We start from the raw sequence: 23,749 nt of genomic DNA, 5'->3' as shown, positions 1-23,749 counted from the left end.
TCATATGTTTAGATTCTAAAACAGAGGGTAGCCTGCATGTGTTATATTTCCTTGAAATATACCCGACCAGAAATAGCCTTCTCCGGATCAATATTTGACTTTATCATTGTTTCTGACGTCAACACTGACGCAGAGATGCTGTGGAGTCTCCTGAATGGATTTATTTTTCTCAATGAACCGCTGCATCGACACGCTCACATTTGGTCCCAGGACGTCGGAATCATAACAACCCGACCAACGCTGCTATTTTGTCTCATTCACACTTGCATTGATCCCTGCTCCTTATATATATATATATATATATATATTATATATTATATATATATATCTATATATCAAAAAATTGTGTTTAAAAAAATAAGCGCACCCAGTTAATTAAAATCTTATCAATCAGCCTCCCCCTCCCCCCACCGTGAATATATAAATATATATTATATTAAAAAAGCATTAGGACACACATTAAAATGGATGTTTAACCTGCTTGTTGGATATATATGATCAACAAAGCCATTCATACCTTTGCATTGCTCTCTGAGGAGGAAGCCGGAGAGCTCGCCTCTTCTGGCGTCTTCTGGCAGAGTGTCCCGACAGGAGACTCTGTCCGGCAGGTGGGTGAGACTGAATCCATGTCGGGCGTCAGGTTGTTGTGATACATCACGAGGAGGGAGAGAGGGGGGGAGAAAAAAAAGTCCTGATCAATGACAAATATAACTCTGGCCTTCCGCTGGGCAGAGCGGCTCGGGTCTTTTCTCCAGGTATATACCTGGTAACTGGACGACTAGAATGCAAGCCCCTCCTTTTATGCTCTGCTAGAATTTTATGAATGAACCAAGACTGTACCATCAGCCGAAGGGGAGGGGGGGGGGGCAGACTGACAGCCACACAGGCCTACATTTCGGGGTAAAAAAATAAATAAATAAAAAATAGAGCATTATTTTGACATTCATCCTCTTTGTGTATTTCCTCCGTGAATAATATGTCTGCCTTTTTTTTAAAATCACATTTGGTTACAACCTTTACCACATCACCGCCACGAAAGACAGTTTTCATTTCACTCCCATTCATAAATATCGGCTTCATATGAATGCAATGTGGGGTGAGAAGAAACGTGAGCCTATTTATAAATACACACATGTAACCATTTCCTGTGCGATGATGGTGCATCCATTTGATCAAGGGTAAAAGATGCGATTCAGATCACACACACATAACCGAATATGAACTGATATTGTTTAATAATGTAAAAGCTTTGTATTCTGTATATAATGTATTCTGCTTCCATGTGATTTTAGTCTGCATTTCATTGATATGAGACATACTGCATACTTGAACTCAGACGTCTCTGTGAGCTGCTCAGTACTTTGGGGCTGCCTTTTCTAGAAGATAAGAATCGAGTGGTGTTAGCAGACATAATGAAATGATGCTGAATTGTTTACTTGAGGAGGAGGAGGAGGAGGAGGAGGAGGTGGTGGTGAAGAGGAGAGGCTGCACATGTGGAGGCGGAGAAGTCACGTGATGCGACCCGGAACTGGAGGCAGGAGGAGAGAGAGAAAGGAAGGGAGGAGGAGGAGGAGGAGGAAGGAGGAGAGGGGGATGCATTTGACAGGAGCAGCATCGTCCTTCACCCCCACCATCAAAACAAGGGATTGGTGGCATGTCAAGACTTAGATCAGTCCCCTCGGACCTGATGTTTGCTATCAAATCTAGAAAATGTCTCCACTAAGACATCCACTAAAAATGTGTTGTTAACAAAGAACAGCCAAAAAAAAAACAGAACTGATTTGAAGGTACGTGAACGTGTCACACCTGAAATCCACTGTAAGTAATAATGTATGTAATAAAATAAGACATTGGGTCACTACATCCTGCAATAAATATACATCCTTGTAAATACTCCCTATATTACTACAAATACTACTTTTAATAAAAGAGGGTAAAAACAATAACTGATTTGATATTTTCTGCGATAACTGTCAGAAATACAAGGGCATTTTTAAAAATGTCATGCTGAGAAAACAGTCTAATACCACATGTTAGGAACATTGCCATTTTATTGTTTTGCAGCCTTTAAGAAACAAAGAAAACAAAACTAATTATATGATATGATATGACTTGTCTAGTCTCATATCAAGACGTCCATGCAGTAATATTGGTTTATCATCCAGCTTTACTCCTAGCGACTTTGTGTGCTCTGTTGACTCTTTCCTCAGATCAATGATTCTTTTGGCAGCAAGGAGAAGGAGCCACAACAGAGACACTTTCATTAACAGAAGAAAATCACAACCAGTTTGACGTTTGCTTCAACAGCAGATCTCCGATGGGTGACTGAGGTTAAAATACCTAACATTAAATCATATTAAAGCTATAGACTCTCTTCACAGCAGACATTTTGACTTGTCAAAGCAGGACAAGCACAGGTGTAACTTATAACATTAAAGATGGCTCCATTAAATTACGTGTTTTAATTAGCTATGTCAGTGGCAAAATACCAGAGCCCTCACCTAAATGCAATGCAGCCATCACTAATGTTATCAGTTTCTTGGTTTTGGCAAGTCAAAATGCCTGCTGTGAAAAAGGTCTATTAGTGATCATGTGAGTATTCCAACTCCAGTGGACAAACAGTCAAGACACCATAGCATGAGAGCCAAAGATGTACTACTGCAATGATTAAAAATCCTGATTACTTTTTATCAGATGACATAAGTAAGCGATCAATACTTGTCTTAAATTCAACTGGTTATACTGATCATGGAGCATGGCGTGGAAGCAACTACAACAACTATGAATACTTAAAGGACTGTGTTAATACTGAGTACCGTTAATTTAAATGATGCATGATGAACTCAGCAGTGAGAAAGGTGATACAGGTTATCACATGTATCACCTCTTTGTCAGAGGTGTGAAGAAACTGACCCCTCTTGAGGTGAGGCTGAGCACCTCTCGCAGTCCATTGCAGATGACTTTAACTACTTGAAGAAACGATGGCATTATGTTTGCAGCTGTAGCGTTTTATATGGCTTTAAATATTCTAGAATTTCTTTTGTCCTCTGTGGCCTTCATCTCTGGAACAGTTAGAAACTGAAACTGAGGACTCGACCCTCTGTAAATATTATTATTGAGAGATATCTTTTTAGTCTGGCTTTTATTTAAGGTGCCTCATCATTTATTGCCTAACTTTTAATCCTCATACATCTACTCTAATACTTTTATCCCTTGTGTTTATTCACTTAAGGGATTTTAATTAACTTTTAGCTGTTTTTATTTGGCAGTTTTTACATCTTGCCAAATTGGGCCTTGGTTTCTATGCACACTCCCATGTGTATATTTCTATTGGCTTACTTTAATCATAACTTTTTAGAATTAACATTAATTTTATTAATTTTTCTGTGAAGCACTGCATTAAATGTACCATATAAATAAATAAATAAAGTTTGAGTTTATCTGTGAGGTCTTAGCAGGTGTTTTGCCTTTAACAACTGATGTGTCGGGTGTGGCCAGAAGATCAAGCTTGAGGGTTGGATCTCAGAGTTTTAGCAGTTTTCTCCTCTGTGATAAACTGCTTATTGTGTCTGAAACATTTAAGTTGACTGAGGTATTTCCTGTCGTGAACACTTTCCATCAACACCAGAGCTCCTCTTCTCCATGAGCTGTTGAGTGCAATGGCCATGTGGCAAGTTTTCTATTTGAAACTATTCTTCAAGGAAAAGAAGATGATTGAGTAAAAATGTTTTTATGTTCTTATGAGTTACATCAGCTCATAAAGTACACATTTAAAATAAAATACACACCCATTTATCTATTTCCATAAAGTTCCCATGCTTTATACATTCTCCTCAGCTTTTGGAGGTTGGGTTTCTGTGATTCCTGCAGGGACAAGAATGATTAGTCACACTCAGATTGTGGTGCTGTAAACAATGTCTTGAATTCAACACAACCACTCCAGTCTGGTACCTTCTGGTCTTTGTCCAAATGGAGGATGTCTACTAAAGGAGCAATGGATGGACGGCCATGGGCACACTGGAAGGGGAGCTGACAGGAGGACAAGGATGCCACCAAGCTGTGGCATTCACCTCTACTCAGGCTGTCATTGAATTTGATGGCACCTGTTGAATACATACATGTGTGCTAGTGATTTGTATGAAGATTTCATTGTGAGACTGTAATTTATTCATTCACTTTTGCTGAAGGATGGAGAATATATTAATTAAACCTTACCGTGGCATGCTAAGGAGGCTAGCACCTTCAGCACAGTGAGAGGCAGAGTTCCTCTCACCCTACCAGTTGAGCGAAGTAGCTGAGACAAAAAATAAGAGACGATACACATTTATTGATATTACACTACTATATGAGATACTTTCTCCCCAGATAAAGATTTAGGCACTAGAAACACACTTCTGGACTTACCTCAATCTGCTCTCGAAGATACTCCTGGAAAAAAAGCAAAATAGTGAACAAAAGGGGAAACAATTGTTAAACAATCACTTGGCTAAATGAGTGATACAACAGATTTTTTTCAGAAGTCTTACCTCAACTATAGGCTTAATAACAGATGGTCTCCCCCTCCTGAGCTCATTCCTCTCCTTTTCTATAAAGCACAGTGGTACCTTCCCTACAATGACTTGTGGATCTGCCACTTGTGATAACTTCACTTCCAGGCCCAAACTCCTCAAATGTGGCTGACATGACCTGAAAGAAGTCCACAGCACATCAGCAAAACGTAAGACACTGCACAACAGCACTACCAATGTAATGTGTAATGTAATGTCCATCGTGTGAAACAAACAGGTTTATAACATGACAACAGATTTCTGAGGTGAATGACTGAGTCTGTGTGTCAGTATCTGTGAGGCCTCATATAATCAAGGAATGTAGATCACGACAACTGAATCACAAAGGGATCAAAGCTCCAGAATATCTTTACTGTAACCATAATCAAGAGGGGAAACAAGGCAGAACGTGTTCCTCCGATCTGACTTCTTACACTGCCTGGAAACAGACAACACAGTCAAGCAAACACAACCTTTGCATTAAATAAGTCGTATTACTATGTAAACTCTGTTATTACTATTATTACACAATAAAAGCACTGATGTTACTGAATGATGGATCATAAGGCACAGTGTTACGCCACAGCTCTGGGTTAAGACAGAGGTAAAATGACGCTGCGTCACTGCACCAACCCCTATCTGTCATCTTTATTGCTACCATCCTTCACCTCGTTGCCAAAAACTGCTGCTGGGTGTCTCGGCTGTTGTATAGAGCAAACTGCTCGCTCTCAAACCTCAACCAGTTTAAGGCAAAATGCAGGGTAAGTAAATCCATCCAACAATGACAAAGCCACCATACCAAAGCAAAAAAACGACAAAAAAAACACCTTCGCCCACAAATTCAAGGAGTTGTTCCTAAATATAGAAGACACAGGTCCTGCACCAGTTAACTTCTGAAAAGTAGCTAGTGAAGGCTAGAGCCTTCATATAAAAAAGCACACCTAAGCAGTCTTAGCTCCTCTTCTGTTACGCTGATCTCAACAGGTGGCAGAATAGTTGATGAACACAGACGTCTCTCCCCTGGTGCCTCTGGGTCATCCTCGTAGGAATCTACGACAGGACAAACAGTTATGACTGTAGTATCACATCAGGATCCTACCAACAGCATTATATATTAATACTGTGCGTTTTTGTTCTGTTTTTTACCTGCAACTAAATTTTCAAGTCGAACTCTCTCATGTGCAGCGTGTTGATCCACCAGTACCAGAAGGTTTCCTGGGATTTTAATATAAAATGCATGAGCCATTTATAAATCAGTAAAAGACAAAATGGTGATGTTCCTCTCGATACCTTCTGTTGCAGCAAGTGCTGCAGGCTCTTCATCCCTCGTATTAATAAGACATGCAAGAAACTTCTTATCCACTTGATGAATGACCTATGTAATTAAACAGCAAATTGCTTGTGTCAGCAAAAAGGCTGAAGCATAATAAAGAACAATTTCATCAGAGCATTCAAAAGGAAACCACAAATGAGACTTGCCTTCATCGAGTGAATCATATCCTTAGAAAAACGGTATGGAAAGAGGATGTTGTGAATCTTGACAGCCAGCCCGTCAGCTTGCCCACTTGATATGTCCACGCCGACCTGTCAGTGCAGAAGAGTTAATAATGCATCATTACAACAGCAGAACACGAAACTTTAGATTAAAAAAATACAAAACACTCATTTGTTGTTTACCATAGGAGGTCGGATGAACACAGGGTTATTCCATTTTGAATACAGTGAGGTAAGTGAGTTCGAGCTCTCACTATTGCCATCTGTAAAACAGACAAGACTGTCCTTAAACACAAACATGCCTGAAGTCATTTTGTATACTTTGTGCATGTGTTAGGCACCCTGTAGTCTACACTCTGTCTGTGAGGTACCTCTGTTGTCAAGCCCTGAGCTAATCACTCTGTCTGTCCTGGATTTAGGCAGGAAAGGTAAGACTAGATCCACCTGAAATGGGTAACATCTGTATTCCATCCCTACAGTTTAAGGAACAACAGTGACAGTGAAGGTATTCTGGGTTATTATCAAGTCATCATAATCTGCTTATAACCGCAGAAAAACTCACCCATTTCAGAGATGACACTAACTGCCATATTGGTGACATCAGATGTACAGCGCACATCTTCAGTAGACGGGACCTTGAATCGGCTGAGCCCAGTCACTCTGTTGACGTAAACCGTCTTTCCCACAGATGTATCGTAGTGATGCAGCCAGTCACCTGATGTTGTCGCCTCTTCTCTCTCCTCCAGCTGAGGATCTGTACTGGAACCTGGCACTGGTTCAAGATCCTCTGCAGCATCACAGTGATTCTCGTTGTTGCTGTCTTGGATGCCGTCATTACTTATACTGACACACGTATTGTCCTGTGTGGTAGTCCTGGACAGATGTGGTAATACTTTTGAATCGTCCGTCCTGTGTTGTTTTAAGTGGCAGAGTTTTGCTGCCAAAGACGTTTTGCCTATATTCTGTGCTGAAACTGGTTTTAACGTGGTGGAAACCGAGAGGCTGCTCCGTGTCTTATCTTTTTCTGTAACATCGACATCTTGTTGATCTTTCTGAAGTACCAACAAATTCTGTGAATTCAAAATAAATCTGTCTGTGTGAGGCAGTGTAGTATTATTGCTTTGGAGAGTCCTTTGAGAGGATAATTTTAGTTCATCAGATTTACCATATACTCTTCTAAACTTCTCAAGAGATCCAGACTCCTTACATAAAAATAACTTTGGACAAGTTACAATTCTGGGAACTTTTGAGGGAATTAGAGCAGTAAAGTCTTTGCATAGTTTCCGACAAGATCTGTCAAGGCCTGCATCCAGCGAGATTTTGCGTTTTGATGCAGAAATTTGCTGCTGAAATACGGACTTGTTGATTTGGGACGGGTCCCGAGTCTGCAGACTCTCGTGAATGTATGGATCAGACAGACTGATCTTTCTGTTACTTACTGCAGTCTGTTCCTGCCCTCCTGTAGCCTGGCAGCCTGGCAATGTTTGCTCAATTATGTTTAAAGCAGGCTGAATTTTGTCTAGTGATGTCACATTGGTGGATGAGGTATCTATAATGTTATTTAATCCCATCTCCAATTCTTTTGAAAGTTTCGGTTTTTCACTTTCTAGTTGTCTGGCTGAACTTGACGTACATAATATCTGAGAGCTTTCCCCAGTTTGACTGAATGTTGGCTCCTCTCCTTCTTCAGTAATGTTATTATCAGATGCAGGCTCTAGTCTAGCCAGCTCACACAGTGGCTCATCTCTACATTCTTTGTTTATGCTTCCTTCACTTCCTATCTCTGCCAACTCATTTGCAGTTATTTTCTGCCCCAGTTGTTCTTCGTTGCACTCCATCAGACCAGACTCCTGACAAACACTATCCTCACATACACGGTCATCTTTGCGCTTACGATAAACAGGTTCAGATGCCAGTTTCGTTCCAATATCGCAATCTACTGCGGAAGCACTGCTTGTTGCTTGGCCACCACTGCCGGTGTTGTCCATCTCTTCAACTGCATTGTGAGTGCCAAACAATTTGGGCGACACATTGTCCAGGTCTTCTTGAGAAAACACAGACACCAAGTTCTCCCTTCGCAGGAAAGCTTTCACTGCCTCTTCTATGCAGAGCAAAATGCCATCCCAATCTTTGAACTCTATTAGAGTTTTGGCAGGCTCAAGACATATGTCATACTCTGAGTAAGAGCACTTGATATTGATGATGTATACTCCGTGCAGCTCTTGGCTCCGTTTGTGCTTTGGACTCCTGATGGCAGACTCTTGACTGTCATTTTTCTGATTTGAACTTAGTCTGCGTAGGAGAAAGTTCAGCAGCTTGTGTATCCGTGTTTTCAGGAGCAGTCTGTCGTTTACGTACAGGAACTGTAAGCTGCTGTTGTAGTGACCCTCTCTGCCAATGTAACCCAACACTTCGAACTGCCCTTGCACGTGGCTGATTTCCCTGAGTTTCTGTGCTCGATCGAGGCTGTGTATCTGAACAAACCTGTGGTAGGTGTTTCTAGCTTTGGGAAGCTGCACCATCATGGCTCCTGTGCAGTCATTCTTCAGGGTGAAAGACACAGAGGGATGCATCAGAGAAACAGACTCCAATCTGTGTCTTATTCTCTCTCCCTCAAGGACAGCGTCCATCCTCTTCCTCCTGACTGGCATGTTGTGGAAAAAGCTACAAATGACAACAGTTGTCCCCGCAGAGGGTCGTGCTGTCTCTGCTTCAAACACATCCATCCCTTTGCCACCCTTGAAGATTTTGACGTGTGTTTTGACTGAAGATCTGGTCCTGGATGAGATTTCAACAAGTGTGGCCAGAGAAACTAAACTCGCCAGGGCTTCTCCTCTGAAACCATACCACCTGAGGTTGTCCAGGTCTTCAACAGAGCTGCATTTGCTTGTGTAGTATCTGTTTCCCACGCACTCCATGTCCTCGGCGTTCATCCCGGCACCGTTGTCGATCACCTGGACTTTGAACGCCTCCATGTCCATCCTGACTCCCACGCAGGTCGCCTCGGCATCGATGCCGTTCAGGATAAGCTCCTCCACGCACTGCTGAAGCGACGGGATGGCGACACCGGAGCGAAGCTTACCCTGGACCTCTTTAGGCAAACATTTAATCATGGTGTTCAACACATTATACTCAGCCTGACCTCACAGCAACAACATAAACAGGCTCGTTAAGTATGAGCCGTTGCTAGGTAACGGCTCATACTTAACGAGCCGTTGCTACAGTAACGGCTAGTGAGTTTTAGCATTAAAACCGAGTTCATAGCTCGTTAAATTAGATAAATAAAATAAAGACAGGCTGTAAGCAAACTTAACATTTGTTTACAGTCAACGTGGAACAACAAGAAGTGACCGTGACAGCCAAAACTAACAGTGCCATCTCCTGGTGTGAAGGACCGTCGTCTTCTTTTTCTTCGTTGGCTGATTGTCACTGGCTTCATGAGCATAGCGCTGCCTGCTGTGCGGAGTGTGCCATGGCATGTGTTAAAGGCGCAGTGTAAGTAAGATTTGAGGCCTTTATTTTCAGAATAAGGCATGCATTGTATGTAATATTCATAATTATGTTTTCATGCATATATAATCACCTTCAAATAAGTATCTTTTTTTTATTGTTGTTACCTAAAAATGTGTCTTTTATGTCTTCTATGTATTTCTACTGTAGCCCAGAATAGAAAAAAACTAAATACTGACTCTAGACAGGGCCTTTAAAGCGTTGTTTCTGCTTTACACTAGGAAGGTGAGAAGAAGAAGATATACTTTATTAATCCCCTCAACTCCCTTTCACTCATTTTTTTTATTTACAACCCCAAACACACACACATACAGTACAAGTACAAGGCTCATAGACATGCAAATGTGGAGAGAGATGGTGGAGCGATGGGCAGCCATCCAGACCGGCGCCCTGCGAGCAGTTTGGGGGTTCGGTGCCTTGCTCAAGGGCACCTCTGCCCTTGAGAAAGGCACCAGAGGTGAACTGGCACCTCTCCAGTTACCAGTCCACCTTCCATATTTTGGGTCCATGCTGGACTTAAACTGGCCACCCTCCGGTTCCCAAGCCAAGTCTCTATGGACTAAGCTACTGCCGCCCAGAGTGATGTGAGGAGATTGTAATCCAGCAATTAGACTACTGGATGCAACTAAATTCTACACACTGGACTTTTAACCTGCATATGATAAATAAACCTGAAACTTCAGTAGTTCAGTCTGTAGGGATTTGGCTTGGGAACCAGGTGGGGTGGCCAATTCAAGTCCAGCATGGACCAAAACTATGGAGGAGGTGCCAAATCAACTCCTTGAGCAAGATACCGAGCCCTTAACTGCTCCAAGGAAAGCTGCTAGGTGTGGCTCACTCCACTGTCTCTCTCTTATTTGCGTGTCTATGAGCCCTTTGTGTGTGTGTGGTTGTATTTTAGGTAAAATGCATGTAAAAACTTGAATAAAAAAAATATTTTTAATCTAAACAACAGAGAACACTGGCACCGCAGCCTACATGAGAATAAAATATCATTGTATATGTGTAGTCCAAACTCATAATCATCACCTAAATTCAAATACCCTCCAACAGAAGGAGTAAACTTATAATCAGTGTAATCAGCCACATTATTTTAGAAAGACTGTTACCACTGTAATATGTTTGACGGGAAACAAACATGAGTCCAGTTGTCCCTCCCTATAACACAAGTGTTTTCCTCATCAAATTAACACAAATAGAGGATGAATTAATTCTACATCTTTGTCTATTTTGCTATTCTTTGTCCACAGCCACATGCAGGACTCAGTACCTGCCAAAGGAGGACAGCAGCATCCTGATCAGTATTAAGTTTTTCATCAGGATCCGCTCAGACTCCTTCAGTCAGTCTTTATGGATGCAGCTCAAGATAGGTGAGATGACATATTTTATTTCAAGGTCACACCATTGCCTTTTTGGATGTTTCCTGGACCTGGTTCCCTGGATTTGTTTGCCCGTCAAACATATTACAGTGGTAACAGTCTTTCTAAAATAATGTGGTCACATACTAGTCCAGGTCCCTGATAACCAGGTTTTCTGTGTTACAGCTGATATAAACTTTTAGTAAAAGTCATCAAATATTCCCTTATTGCTGTTATTATAATAAAATTCAAACAATGTGACGCCTGCTGAAAGGAATTTTTCATTTATTCATGTAATTCCATATATTGTAGATGTTAAGGAGACCTAACATACACACATCTTTTACACTAATTACGAGGTGCATTTGAAAAACTAAATAAATAAAACATCAGCCTCAAAGTTAATAATACAGGCACAATCCCACTATTTAACTACATTAAAAGAGGAGTGTTCTAGGCTATCAACTGTTTTCTCGTTCTTGAACTCTGCCTTGGTTATGTGCGACTTGGGGCTCCCGGTGGATTTCAGCCATTCTTGCATTTCTTTCACCTTCCTGCGTGGGCCTTGTAGCTGCCCCTGAACTGTTCCTGCGCTTGTGTTTTGGACCCATCCAACAAGGCCAAGCTTCTTCCCTTCTGCCTGGGAAAGGAAACACTGAATTAGAAGATAGCAGAGGCAGGCTGATGGAGAATATAACTGTGATGGGATATAGTGAAGGGAATTAATTATAAGTTATAGAAGTTCAGGGTTGGCACTGAAATCTCTAAGCATTATATATATATATATGTAAGACAAAGACTACTTGTCTAAAAAAAAAAAACTCTATGAAACTCCATCTGCAGTACCATGTGAGGTGGTTGAAACTTCCACAGAAACATAGTGAGCGTGAACCTTAAAGATAAGATTATCTTGTTAAGAGGTCCAGTGTGTAAAACCGAACGGCATGTAGTGGTGAAATTTCAGAATGCAACCAACTGAATACTCCTCACCCCACCTTCTACAGTGACCGTGAAACTTATGACAAAAGCAAAAGGTCCTATGTAGAGCCAGTTTGTCCGTTCTGGGCTACTGTAGAAACAAAGTGATTTAACATGGTGGACTCCGTAGAAGAGGACCCGCTCCCTCTGTAGACTATCAAAGACATAATGATTATTATTCTCAGGTGATTTCAACACTACTTTCTGTCAATAGATCCCCTTAAATGTTACACACTGGACCTTTAAACTATCATTAGGCTAAACTTATGTCACTGTCAAACTCACTTGAGTGTATTTCCGAAAAAATACACCTTGCACTTTGCCAAAAATTTCATAATCCACTGAAATTAGGTCTTCGTTGGACATAGTTGACCTAGAAAAGGAGAAATGAGACAGTACTTTGGTGCTGTGTTGAGTATTTTACAGACTCATCATGCAACGCAGGTGCTACGTTACAGCTGCGAGCTATGCTAACCCTGTTTGTTTATGATCAAACGACTTCAAACCTGGATAATTAACACGTTTAGCTTCGTATCAATGCTTTGTTAACACACGATAGCTCGCTGTCTGTTATTTAATTCACCTGAGTGGTGTGAGGACGACCACGCAGCTCCGAAGGATCTCGATTCAAAAACATACGGGGCTTTTCGCTTCCGGACGTGATGCGAAACGGACCAATCAGGGAAGGGAACACTAGCGAGACCTTGTTTCTAGGCAACGGGTGTAAACATTAGGCGAAGGATACGCAGCGTTATTTTTTAATTGAGACGACGTAAAGTCAGTAAGTGTTTGTTTCTTCACGGGTTCATTGAGAAAAACAGGTCAAAACAAGTACAGATAACAGCTTGCTACATTTTTTTCTGACATTGACCTCTATGTAAACAAATGTTACCAAAGAAAGACAAGAAACGTCATGTATTAGTCTTCATCAGCATCATTCAGAGCTGACATCACAGTCACATCACTCAAGGCCCACTCACTTGCATATTATTATGATGGTATAACATGATCTTCATCAACAAACTACATCTGATTCTGATTACTTTGTAGCCACAAAGTCCCATAAAGGTCAGGATGGTGGAGTATCTGCTAAACACTGTTTACTTCGGTTGAAAGCTGCAGAATAAATTTTGTCCATGGCTGTCTACGTCAAGAAGTAATTGTTAAGCTCAACCTAAGGACCTTTACAATGAAAGTTATAGCACATATCTTCATAGTTTTTATCTCATCGTGATGTTATTTGTTCTGACTTGAATTGTTTTTCTACATTTAGACTAGTAACATGGAGTTTATTGGATAATTTTAGTACCAGACTTAAGCAAAGTTTTATACATAACATTTTATACAAACAAATGCTCCCCAACCCTTTCCTCTTGTAAACCTTACTCCATTTCTTTGCTTGTTTTGTTTTGTATACAGGAAATGACCATCAGTAACAGCTAGTGTGGTTGGTTCGGGTGTCTTTTGCAAAGATCTAAAGAACAACAACAACATAACCTCAAGACATGATCTTCAACAATTGATGAAGCCATGAGCACATACACAAGAAGAAAACACAGTCCTCAAGGGAAGAACGTTGCAGGAAAAAGTCACAGCATTGTCTGTACTCAATCACAACATGGTGTTGTACCTGGTAGGAGAGCAGATGAGAAAGACCGCCTATTTCCAAAGAAGCCTGTGAGCCACAGAAGGCCTCTCAACCCCAAGACCCATGATTCACTTGAAGCACATGATTTTGAAAAAATCACTATTACAAAACGACCAAGAGAGCCTTTGTCAACGCAAGAACATTCAGGAAAAGACTCACAGAGACCACCCAGAGGAGAACTGCAGATGGCCAGAGCAATTCATGAAAAAGAGCTCCTGCTGCAGGAGAAGCTGTGCAGGGTTGAGGAAAAAATACGACAAAAAATCCATAGAGACAGTGCAGATGCTGCTGAAAAGGAGAGGGGAAAAGTTCAGACAAAAACCAGACTATCCGAGCAACAGAGCAGAGAACCAGTGAGAGGCAGAGAAAAGATGATGCAGGAGGATGTTAAACAACTTAAGAGGCAGAATCAGAGAAATGAAGACAAAATGAGGAATACACATGAAGAAGAAGAGGCCAGATGGAAAAGAAGGGAAACAGAAGTTGCACAGAGTTCCCAATTGCAAAGAAAAGGACGTAAAGAAACTCATGAGGTAGTTCAAGAAGTGGGTGGAGAGCTGAACAAATCGAGGTGGGAAAATGTGAAAAAGCATAGCAGAAGAAAAGGAGAGGGTGACAAAGATAATAGGGGAGAGACAGGTGTAAAGTCACAGGATGTAACAGAGAAAGCAAAAGAAAGAGGAACACTGCTTGCACCCATTTCTAGTCCTTCTCACTCCAGCAGACCAGAGCAGGAGGAGCTCAGACTTAAAAATAGCACAGACCCCAGCAACCAGCTTCTTCCTTGCAGAGTCTGTAACAGAAAGTTTGCAAGTGAAAGACTGGAGAAGCATGTCCAAATCTGTAAAAAGGTGAAACAAACACAACGTCAGGTCTTCAACTCCTATGTTAATAGGACCAAAGGATCCGTCATAGAGGAGTTTTGGAAAACCCACAGCAGACCCAAGACTCCAGAGGTCAGTAAGATATTCCCCTCTTTTCAAAGGCCACACTTCCAATTTCCCCCCCTACCAACCAGAGTGGGTCCCACATAGCTTTCTTTGTTTACAAAAAACTACACAGGATATCTTTAGGTGTACATCTCACTAGGGGAGGGCACACTCCGTCTAAACTAATATTGGATTTAAAGTTAAAGTTTAATACATATACCTTGACGACATTGTAGTCGACAGGGTAATCTGGTTTGGAGACAGCAAATCTTAAATAAATCCAATTTATTTTCCCCAAATTTCCCTGACATTTTGGGAATTTAATGCTAAATTGATTATTTTAAGTGAGTATTTACTGTTTTTAATTAGTATTTGATGATTTTTTATTCAGGTTGCAAAGAAAAAGAACATACGACAGACCCACAAGTCAAACACAGGGACTCTGCATGAGGGTCGACTCCCAGCTGGAACCTCACGGCCAAAACAGTCTAAGTGAGCTGACCTGAACGGACCTGGACACTTCAGCCCAGGACCAGGTTAACAAGAGATCTTCAGTCATCCATCACCACCTCGTTATTGTTGGTGTAGTCTCTGAATTATATGATTTTAATACATGTCTACATTGTTTGAATATATCCTCTATTAACTAAACTGAACTAAGATAAGTTTGGCTGCTTATGATAGCATGTTAATATTAGGAAATAATATACTGTAGCTGACACTTTGGTAAAAATATTGACTATACACGCATAGCAAAAGATAGCTGTTAGTTTTATTTATGGCTTTTACACACAGCATGAAGCAACAGTGTGACTGTGAGAGGAGGAAGGTTTCTACAACTGTTATCTCCACAATATTTGGTTAACTGTTGAAAAAAATAAAGCACATTTTTGTGTCATCACACTGTATAAAAAATCCCCAAAAAGGCACAGCATTGTCGTAAAATGCACTAATTTTGGTTTCAATAGTTTGCTAAGGAACTGTATTTAACTGCATGAAAATACAGCCAGTGTTATACTGTTGACATCCGACAGTTCACTGACAAAGAGTCAACAGATTTTAAGCGGTTTTATACACACACACGTTTGTTATAACACACACAATGCGTCCAACGGACCTCAACCAAAAAACAAAATGCAATTACATATTTGGGTTCACAAATGATGCAAAATACGCCAAAACAACGTTTCAGAAAAGTACCAAAGACAGTTCAAATGTTTTAAAAAATGCAATAAGAAAACAATAACAGTATAGCTGCATAGATCAGCTATATCATAAATGCTTTAAAAACCCCGTTTTCCACATTCAAAGACAACTGTTCAAGTGTTCATACATGTCACAAAGAAGATAGACCAACACGTGCTGCACCAACAAGAATTCAAGACTCAAAGAAGGCAATAAGAAAAAGTAACCAAAAGTAGTGAATCAGTAGTTTCATGTTTCACAAATGCTTTTATATGACAATAAAACATGCAAATTTTAAAATATATATTTAATAATATATATTTGTAATAGCTAACATGTCTGATAAATACGGAAAAAAAATGTTTAAGAGGTTATTTTGTATTTGGCACTTTTTAAGAATATCAAATGACATGAAATGAAAACGACAAAAATAAAGTGACACATAAGAAAGTCATGTTTTCACATTGGAAGATGGCGCTAACATGAATCATGATCAATCTGCACAACATACTGGCTGCCCGTCCCTCAACAACTGAGAGGAGGCAACCCCCGATCTTTGCATGCATTGGCAAACGGTTTTCTATTTACATTAGCTGGTCTTACCTGTTATGTGATAAATACTAAAATCTGAGGCGCTAAAGACTGGAGCCTCGATGCTGACATCACTTAGAGTCATTAACACCACCAACACATGGACTTAACATTCACATTGCAGAGTAACACTATGATGATTGTCCTCTCGCATGTGTCAAGGTCCGATGCTTCATGTTGAATCCAGCCAACATTTCAGCCTGTGGAGAAACTAGCTAGATCACTGCACCCAGGTGTAAGTGAGCATGAGTGTGTGCAAGGTGTTATACAGTATTACATAGGCAATAAAATGTAATCATGCAACTTGGCGCTCTGTCAAACATACACTGTAATGTAACCATTGTGATTGGGAAGGACGCTGCACCCGCTGACCGAGCCTCCACTCCCTATCTAACCAGCTTGAATTCAATATGTGTTGAGTTTTGACACTTCTCCCATGATCAGATATCTGCAGGATAAGTCTCACACACTGGCCCCTGCAGATCGGCCCCCATGGTTTGTGAATCCACCTCTTCTTCCTCCTCCGTCACCCGGCATACGATCTGAGTGATGGTTTCCGTTATTGTCACATCCTGCTTCGCGTAGCGTTGAGCGACTGATTGCTGCCCAGAGCCGCTCATTCTCCTTCTGCTGCTCGTCGACCTAGGAGACGGCAAGAATATATGCAGTTACAAAGATCAGAATAAGCACTGAGGGTGGCAGGTGGGGAAAAAAAGTCTTACCTGCTTCTCAAGCATCTGGATCCTCATCTCTTGGCGAGTGACTGTCTCTTGCAGCTGCAAAATATGCCTTTCTGTCATATACTGTGGCGATGGGATGTATTGATTAGATCATGATTTGCGCTGTTGAGTATGCAGATTTGATACCTGTGCGACTTCGCTACTTGCTTTGCAGCATGCGCCCGATTCTCCTTTTCTGCAGACATCAACCTCCTCTAGTCCGTTGACTTTACCACAGCTCATTCGTTTAGTCTGAGGAGAATTGTGAGTGGACATAATGGGTCTTTCAAAAAACAGTATTTCACAGCATGAACACGGTTTAAAAAGGTTTTACACAGTAGTATAAAAGCAGAGTATATAATTCATGTCTAGATTAGTGCAAAGGACAGCTATTTTGGCATTACCGATAGGCCTTTCTTACTGCTGACTGCTGCTGCCGCGGCCTTCAGCTCTTTCAGCTCCTCATATGGTAGAGTGACGCTGTCAGAGAATGAAGAGAGCTGGTCAGGAGTTGGTATCTCAGAGCCTTCTGGCATCGGGATGTACTCTGCATCCTCAAGCTCCTGTTGAATGAGAACATCCCTGAATCAGAACACTGGGTCTTTAGCCAGATGTTGACTCAAATTAAGGTTCCTGCTTTGTGCTTTCATGGTAACAAACCTTTCTAAGCCAGAGAGGACAGGAGCTGTCCCCAGTCTGACTTGTCGCTGACATCATCGAGGTCCCCATGAAGCACTCTTCTGTATTATCCTCCATTGTACCCCCAAGACCCCTATCACGACACTCTGTCTCTGAACCAGGTTCCATGTCCAGATCCACTGTGGAAGTAGATGCCTCCTGGCCCATTCCTGTATGCATGTACACAAACAATGGACAGTTGTAGGTGTAAATGTACATCCTACATCCTCAAGCAAATACGACAAATAAGATATACACTAATCAGTAAGTAAAGAAAAGGACTTACCACTTCCAATAGAAAGTCCACTGCTGTTAGAGCGAATAGTCTTGGAGTTGAGCACTTTCTCTGCAAAGAAGGAAATGTATTAGCCGGTAGGCTGCTGGCATCAGTACACTGTGCATGTGTCTGGTTGTGATTACCAACCCATTATGATAATGGTGTGCCAACCACGACAAGAAAGGTCTGGTACGTGGTGAAGGGAACCAAAGATTGGCCTTGGCATGGCAGGGCACACCTCTGAACCAAATCCCTTATCAGCAGGCATCCCAAGTCGGCCATTTCCTGCGTTTCCCCATGCAAAGATCTGGTTGTCTGCAAGAAATAACAGACGATGATGTATCCTCACAAACAAAAAAAGGTCCACAGTCAGCCACAAGCACTGACGAAGATGCACCACAGGACTGTGCATGTTCTCACCCTCAGTGGCTGCGATGGTGAAGCCATCTCCACAAGACACTTTGGTCACTATCTTCCCTCCAAAGGGTCCAACAAGGACTTGGACACCCAGGTGTTTCTTAAAGTCCTTCACACCCTGCTGCCCGTACTTGTTGCAACCAAAGGTGATGAGACGACCACGTTCTGCGAATTCAAAAATCACGTGAAGTAAGAAATCTTTGAAATAGGGCCAGTTTTTTCACCTAGACGAGAAATATCAACTTTGTTTACCATCAATAGCAGCTGTGTGGGTCTTCCCTGGAGCTATGGCGTGGATCTTGAACCGTGACAGCTGCTTTGCCAAGGTCAGTGTGGTGATGTATGGGATCCCTTGGTAAGCCTGTATGTGAATAATAAAACTTAAAATAAGCATGCTGTAAGTGCATCACCTAAAGTCTCTACTTCACACCATCATCTAAGTATAACCCAGTACCTCTCCAGGGTGGTTCTTGAGACCAGAGATTCCCTGGTTCAGACCAAGCTTGTTGAATTCATTGTTTCCACATGCTAGGACTTTTCCAGCTTCTGTCAAAAAGAAGGTTCCATCGCTGCCACATGACACTGAGGAGATGGTGGCGCCTTTAGGGATCTCCACCTGGGAAAACCAGAAATGAAAAAGTACTAAATAAATAGCAACAAATAAGATTCTTTTATCATATTTCTTAAAACGCTTTGTATCTTACTGGCTCCTGCAGGGCTTTAGACTGTTAAAAATATGCCAGAACAGGGAACAAAGTCTTACTTGCATTGGAGAAGAGAAGTCATCCTCACATTCCAAGCCAAGACGCCCTGCAGCAGGAAAATAGAGCAGTTTTGACTGAGAACACGTAGTGTGACTGTACATTAAAAGTGCAACTGTCTCCACCTGCTGGCTACAGTTATAACAGCAAAAACAACTTTGCAGAGGCTCAATGACTTAACCTTAAAACAACAGTAAATACAGCAAACCTATGTACCATACTCTCCGCAGCCCCAGGAGTAGAGGTCCCCACTCTGAGTCAAGACCACCACATGGTTGTCTCCACACGAAACCTGACGGACAGGCCGCTCCTCAAAAAACTCCAAAAGCACCGGCTCCAGAATCTCCATGCCGAGCTCACCCTCCACTCCAATGCAGCCGTAATAGTCTGATCCGAACATGTACATCTGGTCCTCATCTGCAAAAGCAGCAGCCGCAGTAACAGAGGGTTCAGAAAGTGTGATTACAGACAATGTTTTCTTTCAGAAGTTTCAGGATGCTTTCCTTACTCACCGGTGACACATGCGGTGAAGTCGGCCCCACACGCCACCTGTCTAATGGCCTTCCCCTGTAGCTTCTCCACCTTCTTTGGCTGCCGGTACGAGGCTTGATCTCCATGCCCCAGCTGGCCCACCATCTTGGCTCCGCCTTGGACATTCTGAAGCGATGGTTGAAAAAAGGTCTTTGTAGTAAAGCACAAAAACAACTGGATCCACTATATCTCTGCCAGAGTGACGAATCAGTACTCACAGCCCATGTATACAGCTCCTTTTCCACTGTCACCACTGCAAAGTGGCTCTCGCCTGCACACACATGTTGGGCACTGCTGCCTCCTTTAAACATGTCCATTTTCTGGGGCGTGAACTTCCCTCCGCCCCAGAAGTACACCTCCCTTGAGCGTGTGGTCACCACAGCAACAGGGGTGTCGGTCACCGTACTCAGCCTGTGGTGCAAACCAGGAAAACATCAATTATGTACCACAAAATCTTACTTCAGGGACCACAGACAGGCTGTTAAAATGGAGAACTTACTTTGGTTTTTTCATTGCTGAATTCAGCAGGGCAACTCGCTCTTCCAGCTCCCTAACAGAGAATGAAGTTGTCAGTGGGTGTTTTGACTTCACTGCATCCAATAGAATCTAAAATATTTTCTTATTATGGAAAGAAACATTAAAAAAAAACAACTCTTTTTCTTTCAGTCAACTTACTGCCTGTAGCAGGAGATGACTGGCTGGTCCAGAATCTGATCAGCTGTTGGCCTTTTTGCAGGATCCTGTAACACACACACACACAAAAAAATATCATTTTACTTTATTATAATAGTCCTGACAAAGGCCACATTTTTCCTTAGCATGCACTATTATCTCTGGGTGTGATTATTCCTTTCACTCACTTGATCGAGGCACTCATAAACCAGTTTGATCAGTTCAGGCGAATAAACATCCGAGTTCACTTCCATAGTCCAGTTGCCCTGGACTATTTTCACACAGAGGTTCAGGGGGTTCTTATGGGCACAAACGGCAAAATAAATTAATTCTGAACAATGCAAATGATTACTATTAACTATGTCTATCAAGTCAACAAACCTACCGTTGCGTCAAATGTTCTTGTAAGAGTTAAGACTTCAAAAATTACACAACCCATGGCCCAGATGTCTGATTTGAAGTTGTATTTTGCTCCCTGGCACAATTCTGGTGACATGTAATAAGGAGTTCCCACACACTGGGTTTACAGAAGAAGAAAAAGAAAAAGGAGATTAGTAAAATATTTATCTCAAGCTGATGCAGAAGGGGTGATGCCATAAAACAGCCTCATATCATGTGATGAACTCTGTCGTCTGTGACAACCAAATATTAACTATTCACACTAATTGTTAAGATTTACTCTGTGTGTTTTCTTCTTACTATATTTTTCAATCTGTAGAGTCAGTAGAATTGAGAGAGTATTTCACTACTGTGTTATTAAATCATAACCAGTCTAGGTAAAGATGCTAAGAGGAAGGAAAGCAGCAACTTACAGTCTCCGCCATTGAAAACTCAGAGTCTAGCTTCTTTGCAAGGCCGTAGTCGCCTAGTTTGATGAGGTCAGTCTTGGTCAGGAAAATGTTAAGAGTTTTAATATCTCTGCAAGAAAAACAAAGTATGGTTTGATTACAAATAAAATATCAAATAAAAAGTCAAGCGACTTGCCAGATGCCTACGATAAGGGCACAAAAACAGATGCAGCTTACCTGTGCAAGATCCCAGCCTTGTGGATGTGGGACACTGCTGAGGCAATTTGGTACAGGTACCATATGACCACCTAAAGAAACAAGTTGAAGATATAATCAAGTATGTAACATTATATTTGTATTAACTAAACGCCTTGCAATGGTGCACTCTTACCTCTTCACTGAAAAGTTTCCCCTTCTGTTGGTTAATTTTATCATACAGATTTCCTCCTGCGATGAGAAGTCACATTAGCATTCAGTCACAGATGGACAGCATTCAAACTCCAGGGCGGACGCAGTATTATTTCCTTACCATTGCAATACTCCAACTCAATGAGCAGGGAGTTTTTATCCATGAAGTGATTGAAGTAGGCTATGATGTTGTTGTGCTCTAGGATGGAGAGGATGCTTATTTCGTTCATGACATCTCTGCGCTCCTTTTCCGAGAGCGAGTTCAGGTCCACCTCCTTCCATACCACCAGAGAATTGTCCTAGGGAAGCCACAGGGGACATGGCATTAAAAAAAAAAACATGTGTCCAGATGACAGAAAACACCAGTTTGAGTTCCTCTACCTGCTTACAGAGTAGACAGACAAGAAAAACCCTCAGAGATGTACAAAAAAATATGAAATATTGTTGGTTTAAAATACATTTTTAGAGGATTTGTGCTGCTGTATGTCCACTTGTAATACAGGCCAAAGAAGCAGGGCATGGGAAAGTCATTTATCTTGTTGTCGCTCAAGAATTTTTCACAGGGGCATGGAAACATTGGAACAATGAGCAATTCAAGTTAGCCAGACATCCTGTACAAATAAATGACAACAATGCAATTCACAAAACAAACTGTAACACTACTAACAAGACATATCTTGAAATGTCTAATCAGGATTATTTTATTTTTTTTTACAGAAAGCAGTGGTTCTCATCATTTCTGACTTTCTGCCTCATGCATGTCCAAGTTGCAGAAGACATGTTTTCACTGCAGTCTTTAAGAGGCACATTAAACAACATCAAGGAGGCTAAATGGTTGGTTGTATGATTTTAAAATAAATGGCATAAACCCAGCTTACCTCTGTTCTTCTGTACAGGGTTGCTTCACCAAACGCCCCCCTCCCGAGGATCCGGATAGGAATGTAATGCAACTTCTCCTCTTCGCCATTAAACGTGCCCGACGCTGATCGCTCACTGACCACAGACCCGCCGCCCAACTCTGAATTTAGCGAGTCGAAATGTCTTTCATAGTCCTCCAGTGACATTTCTGTTTAGGGACTTGTTAGCCAGTGGCAGTGATGGAAATAACACGAACAGGCCTTTACGACAACTCTTTCTGAAAGACTCCTACAAAACCGTGCACACCGTGTCTAACATGACCACCCAGCTGTCGGCGTAACAAAAACACACGCTGTCAAAGTATCAGTGCTGCCACGCCGCCTCTAAAACCACCACAGACACGCAATGTAAGGAAAATACAACGTAGCAAAATACGTGCAACTATAGTGGTCGCGCCAGTGTCAAGCATGACACAACGATTTTTTTTCTTTAAAGAAGTTCAGCCAACTTTTGGAAGTTTCAAAATAAAAGGATTTATCCTCAAGCGTGTTGTGGTGTGTTTTACTTTGAAAGTCATCACAGCGCACTTCCGGTGCGGCCTCTATCTCGTTAGCTTGACTCGGCTAACGGTGAAGCTAACGAGACGAAAAGCGACAGTGGAAACAACACGTGGCCACTTTAAAACAGTTTAAGCAACTCTGCCCAACAAACACACGATTAACGAATGTTTGAAACAGTTTTGAGACTCGACCAAAGAGTTAACGACACACCGAAAACACGTCCATCAGTTTCAACGGGCTCAAACCCGGAAACTGTCAAATTAAACAACCTCCCTGTCTGACAGAGTTTTTATGATGTGTCTGTTTTTGGTCTTTCCTCTATTCCAGCGCCGCTAAATCAAAATAAAGGACGGCACACATGTAGTTTGTAGTGCAATTTACGTATCATATATAGAGCTGTCGCATGCATTTAAAGGTTTAAGTTCACAATCTTAATTTCAAACCAAATGTTCAGGACTCATGGGCTCCAGTGTGACACTATAAAGTACTTGTAATATAAGAAAAATCATGTCACAGTGAGACTAGGGTACCTGGATAGATAGATTAGATCAGGGGTGTCCAAATTTCTTTTTAAAAGGGCCAGATTTGACAATGTGAAGGTGCCCGGGGGCCATACTAATGTTTTAAAAATTAAAAACAATAAAAGTTGTTGCACAAAGTTTGCAAGAGGTTGATAGTCTACAACCCTTAACCTCATGTTCATTCTAAGCATGACTTATTATGAGTAATGCAAAGTCTGTTAACATTTAAGTTTAAAACATATTAACACAAGATCATTCAGAAAGTAATATTTTGTGTCACATCTACAGGCACATACAGCAGTTATGTCTTTAGAGGTTA

At 41.5% G+C, this 23,749-nt stretch overlaps 3 protein-coding genes across 7 annotated transcripts; 1 reads left to right on the top strand and 2 right to left on the bottom strand.

Moving 5' to 3' along the window:
* Positions 1-517: 517 nt before the first annotated feature.
* Positions 518-23,165, bottom strand: nek9 (NIMA related kinase 9). The gene is made up of 36 exons (XM_010733869.3): positions 22,370-23,165; positions 21,613-21,790; positions 21,475-21,530; positions 21,321-21,391; positions 21,108-21,213; positions 20,681-20,812; positions 20,484-20,594; positions 20,299-20,363; positions 20,123-20,173; positions 19,842-20,034; positions 19,605-19,749; positions 19,309-19,509; positions 19,095-19,141; positions 18,786-18,947; positions 18,584-18,692; positions 18,335-18,496; positions 18,062-18,229; positions 17,924-17,983; positions 17,620-17,807; positions 17,364-17,522; positions 17,107-17,211; positions 16,963-17,016; positions 16,709-16,882; positions 6,604-9,178; positions 6,413-6,514; positions 6,225-6,304; positions 6,027-6,131; positions 5,838-5,922; positions 5,694-5,762; positions 5,489-5,597; positions 4,527-4,686; positions 4,405-4,428; positions 4,216-4,294; positions 3,952-4,103; positions 3,789-3,864; positions 518-618 (listed from the first exon to the last, which is right to left on the bottom strand). Exons 1-35 carry the CDS (start codon positions 22,553-22,555, stop codon positions 3,793-3,795), a joined length of 6,495 nt encoding a protein of 2,164 aa, XP_010732171.3. The 5' UTR covers positions 22,556-23,165; the 3' UTR covers positions 518-618; positions 3,789-3,792.
* LOC104921362 (zinc finger, C2HC-type containing 1C) lies at positions 9,170-22,479 on the top strand. Of its 5 annotated transcripts, XM_027274671.1 has the most exons (4): positions 12,591-12,668; positions 13,307-14,491; positions 14,856-15,000; positions 22,388-22,479. In XM_027274671.1, exons 2-3 carry the CDS (start codon positions 13,418-13,420, stop codon positions 14,958-14,960), a joined length of 1,179 nt encoding a protein of 392 aa, XP_027130472.1. In that variant the 5' UTR covers positions 12,591-12,668; positions 13,307-13,417; the 3' UTR covers positions 14,961-15,000; positions 22,388-22,479. The 5 variants fall into 5 exon arrangements, with proteins under 5 accessions (XP_027130474.1, XP_027130473.1, XP_027130472.1 ...); XM_027274673.1 differs by lacking the exons at positions 12,591-12,668; positions 22,388-22,479 and adding an exon at positions 9,170-9,536 and having other exon boundaries at positions 14,856-15,080; XM_027274672.1 differs by lacking the exons at positions 12,591-12,668; positions 22,388-22,479 and adding an exon at positions 10,805-10,921 and having other exon boundaries at positions 14,856-15,080.
* On the bottom strand, positions 11,173-12,586 carry acyp1 (acylphosphatase 1, erythrocyte (common) type). The gene is made up of 3 exons (XM_010733870.3): positions 12,471-12,586; positions 12,173-12,260; positions 11,173-11,549 (listed from the first exon to the last, which is right to left on the bottom strand). Exons 2-3 carry the CDS (start codon positions 12,251-12,253, stop codon positions 11,334-11,336), a joined length of 297 nt encoding a protein of 98 aa, XP_010732172.2. The 5' UTR covers positions 12,254-12,260; positions 12,471-12,586; the 3' UTR covers positions 11,173-11,333.
* Positions 23,166-23,749: the final 584 nt, after the last annotated feature.

This window comes from Larimichthys crocea, chromosome XXIV (assembly GCF_000972845.2).
Source record: "Larimichthys crocea isolate SSNF chromosome XXIV, L_crocea_2.0, whole genome shotgun sequence".
NCBI lineage: Eukaryota > Metazoa > Chordata > Actinopteri > Sciaenidae > Larimichthys > Larimichthys crocea.
This window is presented reverse-complemented; position numbering and strand designations above follow the sequence as displayed.

What these genes read in the sequence shown, in the direction of transcription:
- acyp1 (XM_010733870.3), bottom strand. Translation starts at nt 12,253, where the DNA reads ATGTCCAACGAAGACCTAATTTCAGTGGATTATGAAATTTTTGGCAAA. An exon ending in TTTTTCGGAAATACACTCAA is followed by an intron (nt 11,550 to 12,172) that starts GTGAGTTTGACA and finishes TTCCTTTCCCAG; the next exon opens with GCAGAAGGGAAGAAGCTTGG.
- LOC104921362 (XM_027274671.1), top strand. Translation starts at nt 13,418, where the DNA reads ATGAGCACATACACAAGAAGAAAACACAGTCCTCAAGGGAAGAACGTT. An exon ending in GCAGACCCAAGACTCCAGAG is followed by an intron (nt 14,492 to 14,855) that starts GTCAGTAAGATA and finishes TTTTTTATTCAG; the next exon opens with GTTGCAAAGAAAAAGAACAT.
- nek9 (XM_010733869.3), bottom strand. Translation starts at nt 22,555, where the DNA reads ATGTCACTGGAGGACTATGAAAGACATTTCGACTCGCTAAATTCAGAG. An exon ending in AGGAGCTGTATACATGGGCT is followed by an intron (nt 19,750 to 19,841) that starts GTGAGTACTGAT and finishes CCATCGCTTCAG; the next exon opens with AATGTCCAAGGCGGAGCCAA. An exon ending in ATATGATTCACTCGATGAAG is followed by an intron (nt 5,923 to 6,026) that starts GCAAGTCTCATT and finishes TTAATTACATAG; the next exon opens with GTCATTCATCAAGTGGATAA.